The sequence below is a fragment of the Penicillium canescens genome (assembly GCF_028828765.1).
Source record: "Penicillium canescens strain IBT 15451 chromosome Unknown utg000003l_segment0_segment0, whole genome shotgun sequence".
NCBI classification, from domain to species: Eukaryota; Fungi; Ascomycota; class Eurotiomycetes; order Eurotiales; family Aspergillaceae; genus Penicillium; species Penicillium canescens.
The window spans coordinates 3,254,852-3,274,642 of record NW_026703965.1 but is presented as its reverse complement, the minus strand read 5'-3'; the positions used below and the strand labels follow the sequence as shown (position 1 = coordinate 3,274,642).

The 19,791-nt window shown below is 43.4% G+C and overlaps 6 protein-coding genes across 6 annotated transcripts; 5 read left to right on the top strand and 1 right to left on the bottom strand.

Annotated features, from left to right (window-relative positions):
• Window positions 1–97: 97 nt before the first annotated feature.
• Window positions 98–3,847, top strand: N7446_004689 (SacI domain and endonuclease/exonuclease/phosphatase family protein; the record flags this gene model as incomplete). The annotated part of the gene is made up of 8 exons (XM_058513438.1): window positions 98–106; window positions 183–510; window positions 568–763; window positions 820–2,458; window positions 2,513–2,812; window positions 2,866–2,975; window positions 3,026–3,357; window positions 3,411–3,847. 8 exons carry the CDS (start codon window positions 98–100, stop codon window positions 3,845–3,847), a joined length of 3,351 nt encoding a protein of 1,116 aa, XP_058374767.1.
• Window positions 3,848–4,401: 554 nt separating this feature from the next.
• N7446_004688 (RAMP4 family protein) lies at window positions 4,402–4,743 on the top strand (the record flags this gene model as incomplete). The annotated part of the gene is made up of 3 exons (XM_058513437.1): window positions 4,402–4,404; window positions 4,457–4,586; window positions 4,637–4,743. The coding sequence occupies 3 exons, from the start codon at window positions 4,402–4,404 to the stop codon at window positions 4,741–4,743; spliced, it is 240 nt and encodes a 79-aa protein (XP_058374766.1).
• Window positions 4,744–4,994: 251 nt separating this feature from the next.
• Window positions 4,995–8,117, bottom strand: N7446_004687 (putative AP-3 complex subunit delta; the record flags this gene model as incomplete). The annotated part of the gene is made up of 6 exons (XM_058513436.1): window positions 4,995–6,913; window positions 6,963–7,191; window positions 7,246–7,629; window positions 7,685–7,881; window positions 7,937–8,055; window positions 8,116–8,117. Coding segments are annotated over 6 exons (2,850 nt in total).
• A 303-nt stretch (window positions 8,118–8,420) lies between these two features.
• Window positions 8,421–9,450, top strand: N7446_004686 (uncharacterized protein; the record flags this gene model as incomplete). Its single annotated transcript, XM_058513435.1, has 4 exons — window positions 8,421–8,786; window positions 8,838–9,044; window positions 9,093–9,218; window positions 9,268–9,450. The coding sequence occupies 4 exons, from the start codon at window positions 8,421–8,423 to the stop codon at window positions 9,448–9,450; spliced, it is 882 nt and encodes a 293-aa protein (XP_058374764.1).
• Window positions 9,451–9,918: 468 nt separating this feature from the next.
• N7446_004685 (uncharacterized protein) lies at window positions 9,919–10,753 on the top strand (the record flags this gene model as incomplete). Its single annotated transcript, XM_058513434.1, has 2 exons — window positions 9,919–9,923; window positions 9,979–10,753. The coding sequence occupies 2 exons, from the start codon at window positions 9,919–9,921 to the stop codon at window positions 10,751–10,753; spliced, it is 780 nt and encodes a 259-aa protein (XP_058374763.1).
• A 62-nt stretch (window positions 10,754–10,815) lies between these two features.
• Window positions 10,816–11,918, top strand: N7446_004684 (uncharacterized protein; the record flags this gene model as incomplete). The annotated part of the gene is made up of 3 exons (XM_058513433.1): window positions 10,816–11,372; window positions 11,419–11,699; window positions 11,752–11,918. The coding sequence occupies 3 exons, from the start codon at window positions 10,816–10,818 to the stop codon at window positions 11,916–11,918; spliced, it is 1,005 nt and encodes a 334-aa protein (XP_058374762.1).
• Between the last annotated feature and the right edge of the window lie 7,873 nt (window positions 11,919–19,791).

The window sequence follows — 19,791 nt, the reverse complement described above, 5'->3', positions numbered from 1 at the left end:
AATCACTTGTGCTTTTATTTTTTCCTTTTATTTTTCTTTTGATTTATGAAAGATTGACGTGAAAGCTCTGCTCACCTTTAGTTGAAGGAGCCTTTCGATGGCTGTTGTATGTGGGATATATCACTCGCTCGAATAAAATAAAGACATTGCCGACTTGGCAATGACACTGCTTGTCTTTGCAGCCTGATTTTCTCATCATGTCCAATCTCCGAGTTCTTTGCCGGGATTATCCCCAGCGTACAATTGCGCTGGTCTCATCAGACCATGCTCTAGTGTTCCATTACACCTCAACCGATACCGGTGCAAAGGACCGCCCTCGCTGTCTGGTCGAGTTCTTGGACTTGACCTTGGCGGACCTGGAAGGCTACAGGCCCCTAGGTATTGGGTATGGCACCCTTGGCCTCGTCACTATAAACGAAGATGTGTTTGTCTGCGTGGTCACCGGCTCCTCGCAAGCAGCCACAGTACGGCCCGGAGAAATTGTGTCAAGAATTGACAATGTAGGCTTCTGTGGGTTTGATCAACATCTCTCTTTCAACCATTGAATCTGGTGTTAATGAAAGACAGATTGCCTGAATCGTGCTGAATACGAGTATGGCCTTGATTATGAGACTGGGGCTCAATTCGCCGCAGAGGAACGTCCTGGCATGGACGGCAAAGATCTGGTTACTGACCATCCCTTTTTGGCTCTGAAAAAGCTCCTAGGGGATGGAAGTTTCTACTATAGCCTTGATTTCAACCTCACGGACCGGTTGCAAGACCGGTAAAGCTTGATCGCTGACCAAAGAATATGACCTTAGGCTAACAGCTCTCACATAGGGTCGATAAATCTGCGGCATTTGATATCGATACTCTAGATGAAGACATGCTTTGGAACTCGTACATGATCAATCCACTTTTACTCTTCCGCAGCCACTTGCCACCGTCCGACAAGGCCAAACTTGATGCATCGCAAATGCTGACCTGTGTCATCCGTGGCTTTGCCAGTACGCTCAAGGTCCCAGCCACTGTCTCAATCCTCCCTCATGTGCGAACGAACTTTCCATCAATGTTGACAATCATATCACGACAATCCTCTCGACGTGCTGGCACGAGATTCAACTCGAGAGGCATTGACGATGATGGCAACGTTGCCAACTTCGTGGAAACCGAAACGATTTTGTGGGTTGCACCGGGAATTGTTTTCTCATATGCTCAAGTACGGGGCTCCGTGCCCATCTTTTGGGAACAGGCACCAGGTCTCATTCCCGGCCAACAAAAGATCGAGATCACTAGATCAAGTGAGGCAACACAGCACGCCTTCAATCAGCACTTTGAAACCCTCGAGTTGGAATATGGCGCTGTGCATGTGGTCAACCTCTTGAGTGAGCTGAAACCGGGAGAAGCGGAACTGTCAGCCAAGTTTCGAGACCATATCAGCAGAAGCTCAGTCAGACAGAAAGAAGGCGCCGGGATTTCTTCACGTCGAAGTCTTTTGCGAATGACCGAATATGATTTCCTCGCGGAAACTAGGGGCCCCTCTGGATACGAAGCCAGTTCCCAGATCAAACATGAGCTTATCAATTCATTGGATGGGTTTTCCTACTTCTTGTCGGAAGATTCTGCTCGCTCCAACAGCAGCCGAGCTGACACGGTGAACAGCTCTTCTGTTATCTTACAACAAGAGGGTGTTTTTCGGACCAATTGTTTAGATTGCCTAGACAGAACGAACCTCGTGCAGACCATTATCAGTTCGATGGCCTTTGAGTCATTTCTGTCTCAGCAAGGCGGCAGGCTCAGCGGAGATATGCAAGTGCGACATTCGACCATCTGGGCCGACAACGGCGATGCGCTGTCCAAAATCTATGCTGGGACGGGTGCCCTCAAGTCCTCCTTCACTCGACACGGCAAGATGTCACTTGCAGGAGCACTTGCAGATGCCCGAAAAAGCGCCACTCGACTATACGTTAATAACTTCACGGATAAGGCCAGACAAAAAACAATTGATCTTCTCCTTGGAAGACTAGCAAACCAGTTGCCTGTATATCTCTATGATCCAACCAACGATTTGGTTCTCGACGAACTGGACCGTCGAACTTCTGAATATTCCTCGCGGAAACAAGTCCGATTCTGGGTTGGCACATTCAACGTGAATGGCCGCGACGAGGGCCCTGGCACTGACCTCACTCCGTGGCTTTTCCCAGAGGTAGATTCTGCCAATGAAGACCCGACAATATTTGTTGTTGGATTCCAGGAGATTGTCTCCCTTAGCCCCCAACAGATCATGTCGACTGACCCCAGTACTCGCAAGGTATGGGAAAGGGCAGTCCACAATTGCTTAAACACCCATTCCAAGATGAAAGGGACTGGCAAGTATGTGCATCTGCGGAGTGGGCAGCTAGTTGGCGCTGCGCTTTTAGTTTATGCGAAAGAAGATGCCCTGAAGGACATTAAGAACGTCGAAGGCAGTGTGAAGAAGGTGATTGGAATACTCCTTTTTCATTCGTTCTTTTGCGGCTACTAACATCTACAGACCGGTCTCTCTGGAATTGCTGGCAACAAGGGAGGCTGTGCTATCCGCTTCGAATTTTCCAATACCAGTGTTTGCTTCGTTACCGCCCATCTTGCTGCTGGTTTTGCAAATTACGATGAAAGAAACAGGGACTACGATATCATCGACCGAGGTTTGCGCTTCCAAAAGAACCGGTCGATTGAAGATCACGATGCCGTGATTTGGTTGGGAGACTTCAACTATCGAATTGGGCTAGGCAATCCGAGTGTCAAAGACCTCATTTCACAGCGAGACTATCACAAACTGTATGAGAATGACCAAGTAAGTTTGACCGATAGGAATCTTTCGTATCTGTTCATCTAACAGCAAGACAGTTGAATCTGCAAATGGTGGCCGGTAGAGCATTCCAATTCTATTCCGAAGGCCCCATTGAGTTCCCGCCAACCTACAAGTACGACGTCGGAAGAGATCAATATGACACATCGTGGGTTCCCTCGCCGCACTTACGAAAGGAACCAACTAATAACTATACAGCGAGAAAGCGCGTATACCTGCATGGTGTGACCGAGTGTTGTGGAGAGGAACAAACCTGCGGCAAACGCACTATCAGACAGCCGATCTGAAAGTGTCTGACCATCGTCCAGTTTGGGCAACTTTCGATTGCGTTATTGACATTATTGATAATGGACTCAAGGAGAAGCTCCGGCGATCGATTTACGGGGAGAAACAGCGCCAGCTCAATGGTTCGCTGGGAGACTCGGTCTCTCTATTGGATTTGGATGATGACGATATGGTGCCACAGGTCTCTATTGCACCAGGACTACCACCAGCGAGCTCTGATCGGAACCGATGGTGGTTGGATCATGGTAAGTTTCAATTTCTTTGGTCTGAGACATACAGATGGCTAACTTGTGACTAGGAGCGCCGGTAAAAGCAACAGTGCAACCCGGCCCAGGGTTCGTCATAAACCCCCAGCGCAAGTCCAACCCCTTTGCCTTGGATTTCGGCTCTGACTGGGCTCCGAGTCCAGAATTGGGAGAGAATCGGAAATCTGGGCAAAGTGCTCAACTTGAAAGGAAGCCCGTGCTTCCTCCGCGACGTGAAACTTTGAATGAATTTCCAGCTGGTTCAATATCGCCGGGGTCAGTCCATCCTAAGGTCTTTAATGAGAAATCCCCACCAGTTGTCCCTCGCAAGCCGCTCTCATTGAGCTCGCAGACAAAATCCCGAACTTTCCCAATCGATAATCAAACAGGACATGCGTTGAGTAACGAGACTGCCACTGGAGGCTCCGTGGATCTTCTCGGGGATGCCGCCAGCGAGCAGATTGAGTGGAAACCCCTAATTCCTCAATGATTCCATTTAGGTGCCAAACTTGCTCAGGCGTATTGCTCTAGGACTAAAGAAGCCTGATATGTCTACAAACATACTAAAGAGCTTACGAACTCACCTTGATGATGTCATCCTCCATGTGCTGGCCTGACCGCCTTCTTCTCCGCCCGTTCACGCCGCCTTGGGACATCTATACAAGTGATTATTATTCCCAGTCGCACTTATATACCTCATTTCGGTGTAAAAGTAGAAATCAAAATATGCTGTATGAAGAGTCATCGCTTATTCACTGTCTTCTTCGGGAATCACCGGTGGAACTATTGTAATATACTTGGATTCTGCTATTTGCTCTATCACCAGGAAGATGGGATAATTGTAGTTTGAAGGTACTAAGGGTTAGATATATGGTTACCTATGGCGCCCTGAAATCGGGGAATTGGTACAAATTAAGGGGTTCCTCCCAAAATCGTTGACGTGTCAAAAAACAACGTGGCCTTTTTTTGCCGGCACATTCATGTCCTCGTGAAACCACCCCTAATACTTTCGTCTTCCTCGTATATATCCCCAATCAACTCATCATGGTAGGCACAAGTACGATATTCACATCATGGGTGGCTATTGACATTATATCAGGCACAAACACCCCAACAACGCAGAGCAAATGAGCGGTTCGCAAAGACCGAGGCTGCGAAGCGCGGCAAGGCACCAACCACAGTCAAACCAAAGAAGAATGGAAAGTCGCCAGTATCAGCAAGCTGGGTTGGTATGTAGGCGCTATCTGTTAGCTTGGGCCTCATTTTAACAACCTCCTAGTGATCCTCGCCTTTGTCGTTTGCGGCGGTCTTCTTCTAGAGCTCCTGCGCATTGTCCCTGAGCTCTGGTCAACCGTGGCCTCAATGTTCACCCGCATCACAGGATAATGGGCCTCGGACTCATATCTCAGACCTGAAATACCCGCGCCAATTAGCCCATGACAAACCTATCTCGAGTCAAGGCCCTCTATTTGATCACACCGGCGTTTGAGGGAGCAGTTTGGAGGTTCCCGGCCAAAAGCGACATTGCTCACCACGCCACTTCTTGTCTTCTGAATTATGCATAGTTGAATATCTTTTTTTTTACTGAGCCAAATACCATTTGCGAATGCGAATACCCAGCCTCAAGAGACCAGTGATCAGTTATCTGACTCCTTCTCCGGTCCCTTGATCTTCTTCTTCTTCTTCCTCCTAACAATAGGCTCCTCGGGCTCCTCATCCACCTTCTTTTTGGCCTTTTTCTTCTTTTTCTTGATTAGGGTTCCTTCTGCTGGTGTACCTTCTAATTGAATGCGCTCTGATGCTCGTTGCATCCGCAACCGTACTTCCTCGACCTGCTGCATAGCCTTGATCATATCTGTATCCCCCTCATCTGCAGATATCTGAGATCCCCCCTTGGAAAGAGCAAGACGGTCAAGGCTGCTAGAATCAACCTGAAGCAGAGAACGCTTCGGGGCGGGTTGTCCATCTGTAACTCCTTTGGGCTTTGAGTTATCAATTTGCGTCTCAAGGGTCTCGTCAGCAGCAACCGCAAGTTTGCTCAGGGGGACCCGACGGGACCGTGGATGGTCAAGGTTAGCAAAATGTGACGGTTCATCTTCTAGCTTTAAGTCAACAATAGGAATGGAATCGATGTCCAGTCCTTCCCCGTTAGAGGTGTTAAGGATTTCATGAAATGGCGTAGATGTGCCAGACGACTCGCCAGAAGGAGCAATGTAAAATGGGTCATCTTTGAAGCGTTCCCTGCGCTCAAGCTTTCTCCTTTCTCCGGCCGACGCATCGCCAGGGAAGTTCTGATATGATGTAAGAGATTGGACATCGACTGGCGTGAATTCAAGCGTCTGCTTGGTGGACGCGGTTTCCGGGACATTATAAAAGTCTTGGATGACATCACGTGTCGAAAGCTCATGAGCCGAGCTGTCTAGATTGCGGAAAAGACCCGGTAGATCAGGGCTAAATGGCTCGTCCAAACAAAGACTGTCCGGTAAAACAACCTTCTTCTGGGCGCTGGCTGCAACAGGGTTGAGCTCGAGCCCCATAAATAGGCCCGGTATAACCGAGGCGAGAAGGAACGGAACTTCTTGCGTTTCAGAGTGCAACGCCTCGGCTGCCAATCGAAGGACTTCCAGAAATTCAATGGCTCGTTCTTGAACGTCCAGATCGGGGTGGGCTGCCAGAGCCTCAAGAAATTCCACGACCCGAGCAAGCAAAAGTGACATTTCACTCTTCCAGATATCACCTGGCTTGCCATTTTGGCTGGCTCGAACGAAAACCTTCGGAATGGCTTGTAGAAAGAGAGAAATGGTTCTCGGATGAAGCGACACATTGGAGATGTCAATCAACGATTGCAAAGTCCGCTTAGGCGACAGCAGATATTCTGCATATTCACCAAGTACCCAGGCAACGGGCCCCAAGACACCGTCGCCGATAGTCGAACCGGTAGGGAAAAAATGAGACCTAGTATCCACAAATATGAGTGACTCGGCGGCTCTTGTCGCCTCCAGGCGCACTCCTTTGACACGCACGGCAACGTTGCGAATCTCTGTTCCAATTCGAAGTGCGGCGTTCATTCGTGAATTGGTCATGGAATCTTGGTCCGCTATTTCTTCGGGTTCTGACGGTGGGATGAGACCAACTAATTGTACCAGCACGGCGACGTACCACTCAAAGTCAACAATTTCAGAGTAGTTGTTCTGTGAACAGAGATCTAAAATCCGGTGGACAACTTCGGTCTGATAATCACTGGGCCACAGGACCAAGGTGTCAGCCCCAGGACCATCAGTTGGGGAACCTTCAGAGAGATCTTCCGTTTCTGCATGGGCCGACTGGATAGCTTCATTTGCAGACATAGAGGCTCGTCGCAGCTGATCTAGTAGGCGATTAACAACCAGTTGTAAAGAGCCACTGTCGACCATTCCAACGGCAAGCTCCAATGCCTGCAATCGAATAGAAACATCTGCGTCATCCAGGCAGTCCATAATGACGTCCTGTTGCATAGAAACTAGAGTTGGATGTGTGGCGACAATGCGGTTCAATGCAAGGAGCGCAACATATTTGACTTCGGGTGGATCAGTGAAGATACATATATAAAGAGGGAAGAAACTCACGATTTGGGTCAGCATCCATGACTATCATACCACGCAATTTCCCAACACAGAGAGTGGCAACTTCGTCTCTTTCTTGGAGGCTATCTTCTCCATCCAATATCCCTCCTTGAACGATACCATTGATGCATTCATAAAGCAAGGACATTGCAGAGGTGGTTTGAATAATATTGGTCAATGGACGCAGAAGTTTGCGAGTCAGTCGTGGCTCCAGCGGGGTAAGGGTTGCAAACTGTCCATGGTCAGAGATTGAAAGGTTTCCAAGTTGATTGCTGGAAGAACTGACTAGTTTGATGATCTTGATTGCCATCCAATTGTTGCCGCTATCCACAAGAAGCTCGAAGAATCGGGGTGCTAAAGGGAGAAAATCATGAGGCCGTCTCCAGCCAAGCTCACAAACAACGTTGATTGCCGCCGTGGTTACACTGCTATCTTCTTGATCGTCCATCAGATGATCTTTGATTTTGGGCCAGGCCAGCTTCAGGGCTTCGGGATAGACCAAGGCAAGCCTGTAGAGGCATACAATTGTTTTTTTGCGTACCACGGGGTTCGAATGTGAAAGGCGGGACAGGACGTCAGGGAGTAGAGACATTGCCAGAGAGGGCGTGATGATGTGTGGCAATGTAATCAGAGGAAGAGACATGTTAGGAATACTGGAGTTGACAATGTCCTATACTTAGTATTAGTTATGCTCAGGTGTACGGATAGGAAGGCAAAGCACACACCTTCTTCAACAGATTCGTTGCTAGCATCAATACTTCTGTATCTGGTCGAAAGCTTTGTACGGCTCCGAGATAGCCGACTCTTTTCTGGAGGTATTTGGCGGACGACATGACTTCCAGAACATGGAAGGATGCCCATGACATATCATATCCAAACATTTCGAGATAGATGAGCTTCAAGAGAGCGGTGGCCTTTTTGTCTAGTCGAAATATCAGTATTTGTTTCCATCTCACCGAAGAGGTCATCGAGAGTACCCATGTCTTGCGTTTTGATTTCAGTCTTGCATTCACGCAAGCAATTCTGAATGTATTCATTTTCGCCCCCTTTATGGCCCCGAAGGCCTTTGATAAGGTCGTAGAGGGATTTCTCGAACCTATAGTTCCCTCGAAATTAGAAATTAGAATACCATCTCATTAGATGCATGAGTACCCACATTGTGTCGTTCGTCACAGACCGCAGGGAACAGTAGAAAGAGTGATAATGGTAATGAGAAGGAATTTGTTTTATTTCTCAAGAAGGCACATGGCTGCAAGGACTACCATATCGGCCTTGGCCTACAAGAATGAAGGGGAGAGAGAAAGAGAGAGAGAGATGTGCAAGCAACAGAGCTCCGCGGGGTGGAGTTGGGGGAACCGTGTGATAAGGATCACGGGACCTCACCTTAGCTCCGAGGCACCTGTCCTCTAGACAAGATATCTCTCAACGATTTCCGAGATATTACTCATCTTTCTACTCATCATGGCAGGTTCCATCTCCGATGTCCGCAACATCAATGGGTCGGATCTGATCTCCGCTCTTCATCTTGCTCAACAAGCACCGACAATCCTTGACCAGGAGTCTCAATCCAAGTCCTCGACCGCGTCTGCAGATACCGCGGAATACTATGCACAGATAGAGCAACTTCTACTGGCTTGTCTCCGAACGGGAGATGATCAGTCTGCGCAGGCCTGCCTCAATCGCCTCAGCTTCCGATTCGGACCCTCAAATGATAGGATCATGGGACTTCGAGGCCTGTTTGAAGAAGCCACCGCCAAGGATCATTCAGCACTAGAAAAATGCTTGCAGGAATACGATCAAATCTTATCACAAAGTCCAGTGAATGTAGTCAGTACGCCGATGTTTTCTGTTTTTCATTTCCAGCTGACCATGTGCCAGCCTATTCTGAAGCGCCGGGTTGCGCTGCTGCGGTCGCTCAACCGGTCATCTGACGCGATCTCGGCTCTTATTCAACTTCTCGATGCCATTCCCACTGATGCTGAAGCCTGGTGTGAACTGGCGGACCTATACCAGTCACAGGGGTTGAGCTCCCAGGCTATCTTTAGCCTTGAGGAGGCCTTACTCATTGCGCCTAACTCGTGGAATGTACGAAACCCAACATGTGCTCTGAGTCATCTCACTAACTGAAACTAGATCCATGCACGCCTGGGTGAGCTCTTATACATCGACGGAGATGCACTACAGAGGTCGGTGCAGCACTTTTCCCGAAGTATTGAGCTTTGCGATGACTACTTGCGGGGATTCTATGGGTTGACATTGGTATGTAATCGAACTATGGAGTCAACAATTCGCCACTAATGGCCCGCAGGCTTCATCCCGGATGCTTGAGAAGTCTGATGGATCTATACCCAACAAGACCCTGGAGCGTCTAAAGGCATTTGGTTTACTCAAGTTGGGCGAGATTGTCAAGTCGCGATCAGTCGATGACCAACATTGGGCATCCAGCCGCAGTGAACTGATTGCAGCCAAAGAACTACTGAATCGATTCTAAGAGAGAGAATACAATAATTTCTAGACTGATCCGAACACCAATACCTAGATATAGATATGATGGGGCTGAGAGAGTAATTGGGCAGTTTGGGCAGAGGAAGGGAAAAACACACCCAAATGACTATATGCCCAACGGGCTGTCACATTCTTCAAAAAGCCCTTCTCTTTCTTTTCTTTCTGCATGATACCCTTGGCCTAAATCGCCTCACTGTTTCTTTTTTTTTTTTTCCCCTTACCTCTTGAGACTCTCTTGACTCCCTATTTACTACTGTCTACAATCTAGCGGGGTGAAGGGAAAATAAAAACAAGTCAATGCGCAAACCCCCCGCGTCCTGATCCTTTTCTCTCCCCACGATCTTGACTGGTTCATCTATCTTGGGATATTCCCTCCTCACTTCGCGCATGCGACAGAGAGAGAGAGGATTTCGATTTCTATATAAGAAGTGATATTCCCCCGCTTCTGGTCTCTATGACGTGTGTTTTGACCCTCCCCCTACTCCCCTCCCTTTTCTGATCCCTTTTACAATAGGCTCAGTATCTCGATTGATCCAGACCCGCACGGCTCGGATCACTCTTTGTCCGACGAGGACTCGTCTGGTGTGCATGTTTCTGTACCTTCGGAGGGAAGCCATGATTTCCAGGACTATGATGAGTGGGCGCATTTGCCTTATCCGCATGAATTGAAACCGTCTGATTCAGCCTCCCGACCAAGAACTTCACGCAGCCGCCCGCTCCACGGTTCACACTCCGCTTCGGGCCGTCGCCCAACATCGCGACGTATGATTCCAGAACGCGACTCGTTCGCCTCTCGAGGCCGAAGACAACGATCCCCCGATTCTCCTGACAGTGTGGAATCGGATGAATTTCCTCCTCACTTTGAACGACCACCACCTGATCGGAGGGCGTGGCCCCCAACAGCGCCACCTCCCCCTGGTTACGCTCACAGCCAGTCCTCTGGTCCATCTTACAATGCCTACCCTCCCGTGCCCGGTCATCAACCTCCTTACGCGCATCCCAACGCCCAAATCACCTCTGATCTGATGAGAATCGGTCATCCCAACCAAGCCACGCAGCCCCCTTATGGGGCTCCTTCACCTTACGGGTACAACCCTCAATTTCAACCCCCCACGGCTCTCCTATGCATCATTTCTTCCCGGATCAATCCCAACAACGGCATATGCCTCGCCAGCCACCTCAGTCGCGAAATGATCTGCACAATCCGCAGGCGCATATGCCACACCCCATGGCGCCCCATGGCGCCCCCAACCCTTATGGGGCACCTCCTTTCCCCTCGCATGAGTTGATGGCCTATGGACAGGCCGGTTATTATCGAGATCCTACCTATTTTGGGGGACCGATGCCAGGCATGATTCCTCCTCACTTTTGGCCAGTCCCCTATCCCCAAGTACCTTCTCCTCCGACACAAGTGGAACCAAAGCCTTCCCCGCCTCCACCCCCACCCCCCGCTCCAGAACCTGCACCGGCACCACCAGCTCCCACGCCAGCTGATACGGCCAAAGATGAAGCAATTGCCCGGTTGGAGCAGTTGATTATAAATGATCGCAAAGAGCGCGAAGATAAAGAAAAGGCCATCCAAGAAGCCAAAGATCGTGCTGCCGCTGAGAAGGCCGCGCAAGATGCGCAGACAGCGCATGACATGAAGATCGCCTCAGAAGCTGCAGCTCTTGCTCGAGCTGATGCGGAGGCAAAGGCGGCAGAGGATGCCGCTAAGGCCAAGGATGAGGCAGAAAAAGCCGCTGCTGCCGCTGCTTCAGAGGCTGCAGCTGCAGCAACGGCCGCGGCAGCAGAAGCTGCCAAACCACCGCCTCCGCCGCCTGCTCCAGAGAAAAAAAGCCTATCAAGTTCAAAGACGCTGTTGGGAGAAAGTTCAGCTTTCCGTTTGAGCTGTGTGCCACGTGGCAGGTATGTCTTTTTCCAGTCAAAATAATTGTCAGTTCGTTAACAGTAGTTTACAGGGAATGGAGGAGCTCATTCGGCAGGCTTTCCTTCATATTGAAGTGATTGGTCCCCATGTGGCTGATGGACACTATGATCTTATCGGTCCCAATGGCGACATTATCCTTCCACAGGTCTGGGAAACGGTTATTGAACCTGACTGGGCCATCACTATGCATATGTGGCCAATTCCCGAAAAGCCAAAAGAAGATCCCCCTCCCCCGGCAGAGGTACCACCGCCCCTGGATAAACCTGCCGAGGCGCCTCCGGAGTCAAAGAAGAAGGCAGAGTCGGGTAAGAGTCTTCCTTCTAGGCTTTTGAGCGGAATGCTGACAGTTTATTCCAGGCAATAAGAAGGCAAAGGCCAAGGGTCCGGCTATGCCTGGAAGTTTTGCAATGTGGATGCTAGGTAGCAACGCCAGGCCGAAGCAGGTCTCAAAGGCGGAAAAAAGCCTGATCCGCCTGCTTCTGCGCCTCCTTCATGATGCCTGTATTTACCTTTACCCTATTTGAGATTTTTGATGATTTGGATCGCATTTTTGTCGATTCTGGTTGTTTCTTGGGTGGTCTAGTGGCGATGCTTAGACAATCAATGTCGAAAATCAAGGATATGCGGGATATAAAGGGATCGTTACTCTTGTCGTATCTGTTCTTATATTTCTATGGTCAATCAATCCAACCCGCTTCTATACATTTAATAATATATAAGAATGAAACATGAGTCGGTATGTAAAGGATACGCCTCGGTATGCATCCTCTAAGCTAAAAGACCATTAATTATATATCTGACCAGAGTCAGTCATATCCGAGGACTGATATATGTACCAGGGTATCGTACGTATCACATATAACTCGTGTATTAGGCGACCCTTGCCTTAATTAGGGCTTTAAGAATAATCCTGCCGGTGGAAACCCGGTGGAAACTGGAGCATTATGTTACAGCCTCTACAGCCGCAACTTACAAATAGGCCATCGAGAGCTAACCAACAAACGCGTTAGCAAAGTCCCGTGCAGACACCACGAATAACCGTGACCATGCCACCTAGTACGGACTATATTGTATAACGGTAAGAATAAATGTAGGCATAGCTACACTTATACACCTAGGGAAATCTATAAGCACAGGACAACCCCTGTCCTACGAAGGACCACTGATTAGCACGCGGCGGCACTGCGAATCGTCCTACGGACCGCACTAATCTAAGACCTCTGATATCCGAAGATAAGCCACGACTCTACCGATACTACTAAACGTATCGTAGGATATCAATAAATTCTCGTAATATTCTTAGCTTCTTTCCTCATAGTAAAAGAGCGCCCCTATAAGCTAATATACTAATAACATTTCTACTACTAGTCCTATTATAATATATATAATATGCTAGGTCCAAGGGAGTTTAAGGAACCTTATGTCAGGACCCATGGGGTCTGACTGACAGAGATTACGTGTGTGGCCGACCGACTATGTAGGTCAGTCGGCACACGTGAGCTGAGCGCGTACTTAATACGGTGTGAGAGCATGACTGCCTGACGGCAGTCATAGTAGCCTTTTTAGTTCACGTTTCACTCTACTGAGCTCTCACAGTAGGGTGCTAACCCCTTAATACTATATTAATTTGCAATAGAATGCTTCCTAATTAGCTTTGAATTTATAGGCCTAAGGATGTCGGTAATCCGCTTTAACAAAAAGGGAGGAACTGGCGCATCTAGAATTCTCGGTTATAAAAACCTTCGTTAAGTCCTTAGGATCTAAGATAGCCACTTCATATATATATTAGTATAGAAATGAAGGTTATAATAGGGGCTGAGATTCTATCATTATAAGTCAGAATATTCTTCCCTTTGCCTATTGGATTTATTATTATAAGGTCTCTCGCTAGGTATGACGTTCTTCCGCCTTAATCCGTTATACCTTAGCACGTCTCTATCTGCATCTTCCGTTTCTCTATCGGCTTAGGTTTTTGCACGATTTCTTCAGGGTAGAAGGGATTTCCCGACCCACGGAAGTAGTTTTTTAATCGGCTCTCCGACCTAATCGCGGGACTAAGCCCAGCGGTTTAAGAATAGCCAATTATATTATTATCAATTGGATATTAAAAATAGGAATAGGCACTTGTAACACCTTATCACGGCCCCTATCTTGTTTATACGATGAGTAAATAGTTATACATGGCTTTAGATAAACTATGAAAATATTTAATTATATTTCAGTTAAAATCAGTATCTATCGTCTTAAATTTCGTATATTTAACTATTAAACTAATATTAAATTCATAACTCTTGAATGAATATTGATAAAAAAGAAATACGGCATTAGAAGGTACAAGAGGCACGGCCGGAAGTAAGCCCGGACTGGAAAATCCTACGACCCGACTTACCATGGCTACTAAGCGAGCGGTCCGATCGAGGATTCGAGAGCATTAGGGGAAGTATTAGGGGAGAGAGGGACCTCTTAGCCTACGAAGCGCTTAGTAGAAATACCGAATAAACGAATTGAAAGTTATACGAATACTTATTAAAGCCGTACACGGTTATTATAATATAACGTAATTCCCGGTCGAGCGGCCACCCTACCACCTATCTATTCATTTAAAATGCATTTTTTTATCGGAAACGCCATTAAATTCAATAAGCTAAAAATGAGTTCTATTGGGACATATAGTCAATTTATGACCCTGAATTCTATATATACTGCACTTCGGCAAGGCCCTGGTACGTGGCTGTAAAGGTGCGGGAGCCGGTCTTACCTCACGGGACACTTGCGCTAAAATTGCCTGCTCTAGCTATATTGCTAATGTAGAGGTCTCTAAAACTAATAGACCTTCTTTAGAAGCTATTTGCCGTGTAGATTTAGTCCTTTTTCGCTTCTTTATCTCATTTTAGCGCATAAATCGCTTACTTCTTTCTCGAAAATAGCTACCGATTGTATTATAATTTAATAGGCTTTTAAAACCTAATTTATTATGTAATTAAGTAGATTCGGAGGGCTTTTAGACCGCTACTTTAGTAAGGCTTTTATCGAAGAAGCTTATTTTTATAATTATATATAATTCGAAGGCGTTTTTAGCTCCTACTCGCTCCCCCGGCTTAAAGGGGGTGTTAGGGTTCGAAGGCAAATATCGAGCCTCGAGATTACTCGATCGGGGTTATAAGGCATTAAACCGGCGGCGGCGAAGCTATTCTTAATAGTCTCCGATTTAATTGCCTTAATTCATACGGATAGGTAGGCCTCGAGGAAATCAATTTTATCGATATAATTAATCCGGAGCCGTATTTTACTTTCGATAAGCCGGCTATATAAGCGCTTTAATACCGTAGAATAGCTAATATCAAGAGGCTATAAAAGATAAGACGAGTACGGAGGTATATAAATTGCGATAATATCGTTTTTTTTCGTAAATTTAATCGAATTACGGGATTAAATAACTCCCGTAGCCGTCGAGTATTAAAAGTCTATACTTCCCCTTCGTACGCGAAGAAGTAAACGGAATAAAGAGCTTTTCGAGCTATTAAATTCTAATTTTATCGGACGTCTATCCGTTCGACTAACCTTAAAGCGCTAATCGTCCGGAAGGCCGTCGAACTAAGACTCGATAAAGACTTTGCCCTTAAGATTACGTACGGAGGAAGCGCCTACCCCGACGCGTTTATACACTTTATTATAGTTACCTACGTACGGTTTCGGGGCTATAAAAGTGATCTCCGACTATAGAATTCCTTTCTCGTAATAACCTTCGCGGTCGTAATTAAGCCTATTACAAAACTAGTCTCGTCGAAGTTATAGATATCGTCGGGATCGATACTATACGAAAGTATCGTTTTTTAGATAAGAGAAAACTATATAGAAATAATTTTAGGGTCTTCGTATTTAGCACGTGTATAATTATAGCGCCTCGAAAGCCTACTCGAGAGGTCGAATGCCTTTTCACGAATTCTATGACCTAATTCTTACCGACCGAAAGAGGAGGGGTAGATCTACGCGCCGCGAGTAGTAAGTCTACTATTTCTTATACGGTAGCTAGTCGAGGTGCTACTCCGCGAGAATTCTATTAAGAGCATCTATTTTCGAAGCGAGTCCTTTTTAATTTTTGTCAATTTATAGCTGTTCGCGCGAGTTTCGATGCGGTTTATAGTACTAGTGAGGCGGCGGCGGAGCGTCGTACGGGGTATATTAAAAAGACGCGCTGCTTCTTAAACTGTAGAGATTTCTTTCTTTTGAATAGTCTAAATAGCTAATAAGACCATACCTTCTTCCTAAATTAAATTTCGAGAGGAATTAGTACGGATTAGTGGCATAGTGGGTGTTTGAAGAAGGAAGGTCTAATTAGTTGACGCGTTTTACGTGAGGGTGGCCGCTCGACCGGGAATTACGTATTACACGAAAAGATCAAAAAATATAAATATATAAAAAAATGGATGATAAATATCTAAGGGTAAAGCGGGACTTAGCAACGTGGCCTAATCTTACTAGATTTTATATAAATCGTGGGGTGGGAATATAGATAGGTGGATAGCGTATTTTACGTATTCGTTAAATTGCCACGGAGGAAGCACGCACGGATCTCTCGCAATCACAGGGGGTCGGTATTATATGTGTCGACACGTTAGCGTTAGTTTACCGTAGCGCTTTCCTCTATATAAAATAGCCTTTTATAGGAGAACCTAGAAGCTCAATAAGATTAGTCTCTATATTCCTCTAATACCACTTATTCCTTAGATATCTTTTCTTTACCTAGTCAATAGGCTCTATCCTATAAATACTAGAACCCCTCTTACTTTATAAATCCAATTATTCTTTAATTATACATAATTACATTAAACTGGGCATAAAAGCGGACCGGCACCTACAAAAAAACCGGGTTCCGCTCAGGAGCCAGAGCTGATCGGGACCCGGTGTTTTTTTGTTTTCGCTTCGCAGATCCCGTTCAACTTTTAGCTAGTCCCGCTTAGCTAGGACCCGGTCTAGAAAATAGTCCTTAGGATAGAACGGACTATATAGATTAATAAGTATCTTACTAAGATCGAGCGATTATATAAATAAGAAGTCGATGCTAGATCCCTAGTAACGTTTGAACTCCAGCGAGCTACTTATAAAATAAGACCTATTTAAGAAATAGACTTTTAGGTTACTACATAACTTAGCTGTAGTATAAGCCAATATCACTATCTTTCATAAAAGGCTTAGTAAGGTATAAATTACATTCTAAATAATATTTTAAAATACTACTAAAAGACTGATATATACTTCGCCTCTAATCGCGTCTCTAAAACACAATATTTTATCTACTAGAAAGGATAGTATTAATATAGTAATATAATATTAAAGTCCTAGTTAAATAAAGTTAGGAATTAAAAACTATATATTATATTTAATTAATAAAAGATATTACTCTCTTAACTAATAAGAATATTAAAAATAGACTACCTTTCAAAACCTATCTTCTAACTCTAGTTAGTATTAAGAATAGAATTGTAGAAGTTTTGAAGGATAAATTAGTAACTAAAATCTAAATATTAAACTATATTTAAACTAGCGCGAATTTAACGTAAAACTATTATTGTGGCAAAATAATAGTATAATGCTATAAAAATTAAATAGCTACTATACTTATAGATTAATAGATTACTAGTAGGATAAATATATTTAAAACTGAAGTAATATCTAGTTACTACTTGTATACTCAGGGAAAGCTAGAAGGTTACTATAAATGCTAAAGTACTAGGCTGTTAAGGTGAAATTAGTAATGAAATTTGCTTTTATATTATAATTATTATATACGATAGTATAGACTCTACTATATACTACTTATAGGTCTTATTATCTTAGCTATTGATTAAAGGTTAATATACATTTATAGGATATAGGTAGTTCCTATTATAGCGAAATATTTACAAGAAACTATGGTATACCTTCTAAAGACGTTATTTGGCTATTAATTACGACTCTTATATTAAAGGAAATCTAGTCTTTATCTTAATAATAAGAGTATATAATAAATACGTTAACTTTCCGCTATATAAACGCTAGTAGTAGTATATTATACTATTATGCATAATAGCTATCTTATACTAATTTATAAAAAAGTACTAGAATTAATTATATATATATAAAATAGTAGAGCTTCCTAAAAAGATATAGCTTTATAATAATATTTTGTATGAGGCTTTTTAGCGAATTACTAGTATGTCGCAATATATTTAATCTTAAAAAAAATACTATAATCCTATTATACTAGAAGGCCGTAAATTATATTATTAATACAATAATAATAATAATAATTTATTCAAAATATTAAAAAGCCTAATACAGGCCCCTATCCTATTTGTATTAAAAATTGATAGTGGCTAACGTCTTTATATGGACTATGGAGGATCAAATAAGATTTAATTAAGAACTAGTACCCTCTTCCTCTTAAGGATCCTTAATTAACTCGCTAGTACGTAATTATTTAGTAAGATTATATAATCTTTCCTACTAGTATAAACTATTATAGCGGCTTCTTCTAAGACTAGGAGTAAAACTATATAGTAGTAATTAACGACCTATTAGAGGCTATATAATAGTAATATATTTAATAGTATAGAGATACTTAACACTTATCACTTATTCCTATAGCAAACGTTTAATAATAGTATACTTAACAACGCTAGGATTTAATAAAAAGAGAAGCTTAATAGCGATTCTCTTCTATTATTAACGCTCCCTAGCGTCTAGACACTTAATAGTATAAAGATACTTAATAGCTATCTCTCTTTTTATTAAATCCTAGCGTTATAAACTTATTCTTCTTATTTTTGATACTAACATATTATAGATATATTATCTTCTAATCGCTACCCGAAACGCTCTTAGATTAGGATTATAGACTTATCTATAAACGCGATCTAACTAGTATGTAGGTTTCTTAATAATCTATCTATAGGATTAGTCTTTCTAGTACGATACTTTAAAGTAAATTTAAATAGAGTTAGAAATATAAATTATCTAACGTATCTACCATGACGCTTCGGCTGCTTTATAAATATTTAGAGATTAGGTATAATTTAAAAGTATCTTAATAGTATACTTACTACCCTTTAGATAGTATCTCTAATCCTAATCTTAATTTAAAGGGTTGGTATTTTAGCTTATGTATTAACCCTATATTTTTTGAAGTGCGCTGGTACTTCCTAGATCCTAGTTAAATTTTAAAGGTATTTATCCTTCTAATAATCTATTATTCTATAGATATAGTAGCTATTTATCTTTATAATATTGAGCTATCGTCTTACTATTATGATATAATTTTAGGTCGAATTTAAACTAATTTAATATAATTTGATATTTAGATTTTGGTTAATACTTTATTCCTATAATCTTTTATACATCTATTCTTAGCCATAATTAGATTCAAGGGATAGCCTATTAACGGTTATTTTTTTCGATATCCCTATTCATTAAGGGACTAATATCTTCTATTAGTTATATACGATAGGTAGCCTTTTATCTCTTACTCTATTTAGATAAGATTTTAATAGTATATTACTATCGATACTCTATTATCTTAATGTTTAGTGAATAAAGTATAATATTATAAATATATAATCGGAGGCGAAGATATAGCTTAATGAAGAAATTAAGCTCCTATTTCCTCTAATTGTATTTTAACATATTATTTAAGAAGATAAGAGTTAAAATTACTTAGATATTTAGGCCTTACTAGACCTCTTTACGGCAAAGTAGTGAGTGATATTTAAGCCTATCTAGTTAGTAATATAAGAGTCTATTTCTTAAGTATATAGGGGTTTAGATGTTCTTACCTACTCCAATTTTTTGGGCCACTATATAAATATATATACCACTATTTTTTAATAGTCTATAATAATATACTTAAGTTTTAGGGTTGCTTAATAGATTTTTCGAAAATTCGCTTAGTATTTTGTATAATACCCCCTTATCCTTCTTTACTATATTTAAACGTGTTCCTATACTTAATGTTAGCGTATGTATATATCTTGGCCTAATCTAATACCTAAGCTTCCACTATGCATTCTCTTTTAAAATGCAGCTAGTCTACCTCCGATCTTCCTATACTAATAATCTCTAGAAAGATCGCAAAAAGCTTTAATTTTAACTAGCGCTATACCGGTTTAATTAGTGTTTAAATCGGTTAAGTGTGCGGGCTAGTCCTCCATATATATTCTATACGTTTTGAACCACTTTGCGTTATTATGCTAGAATACTAAATTAAGGGGTATAGATTAGTATTAGACCTTTTTTAGGCACCTTAATATACGATTTTAAAGTATAACCCCTCCCCGAAGGCTATTCTTCCTCCCGTTATATAATAATTAATTCTATCCGACTACCTAGCTAGATTCTAGCCTAAAGTATTTGCGAAATATC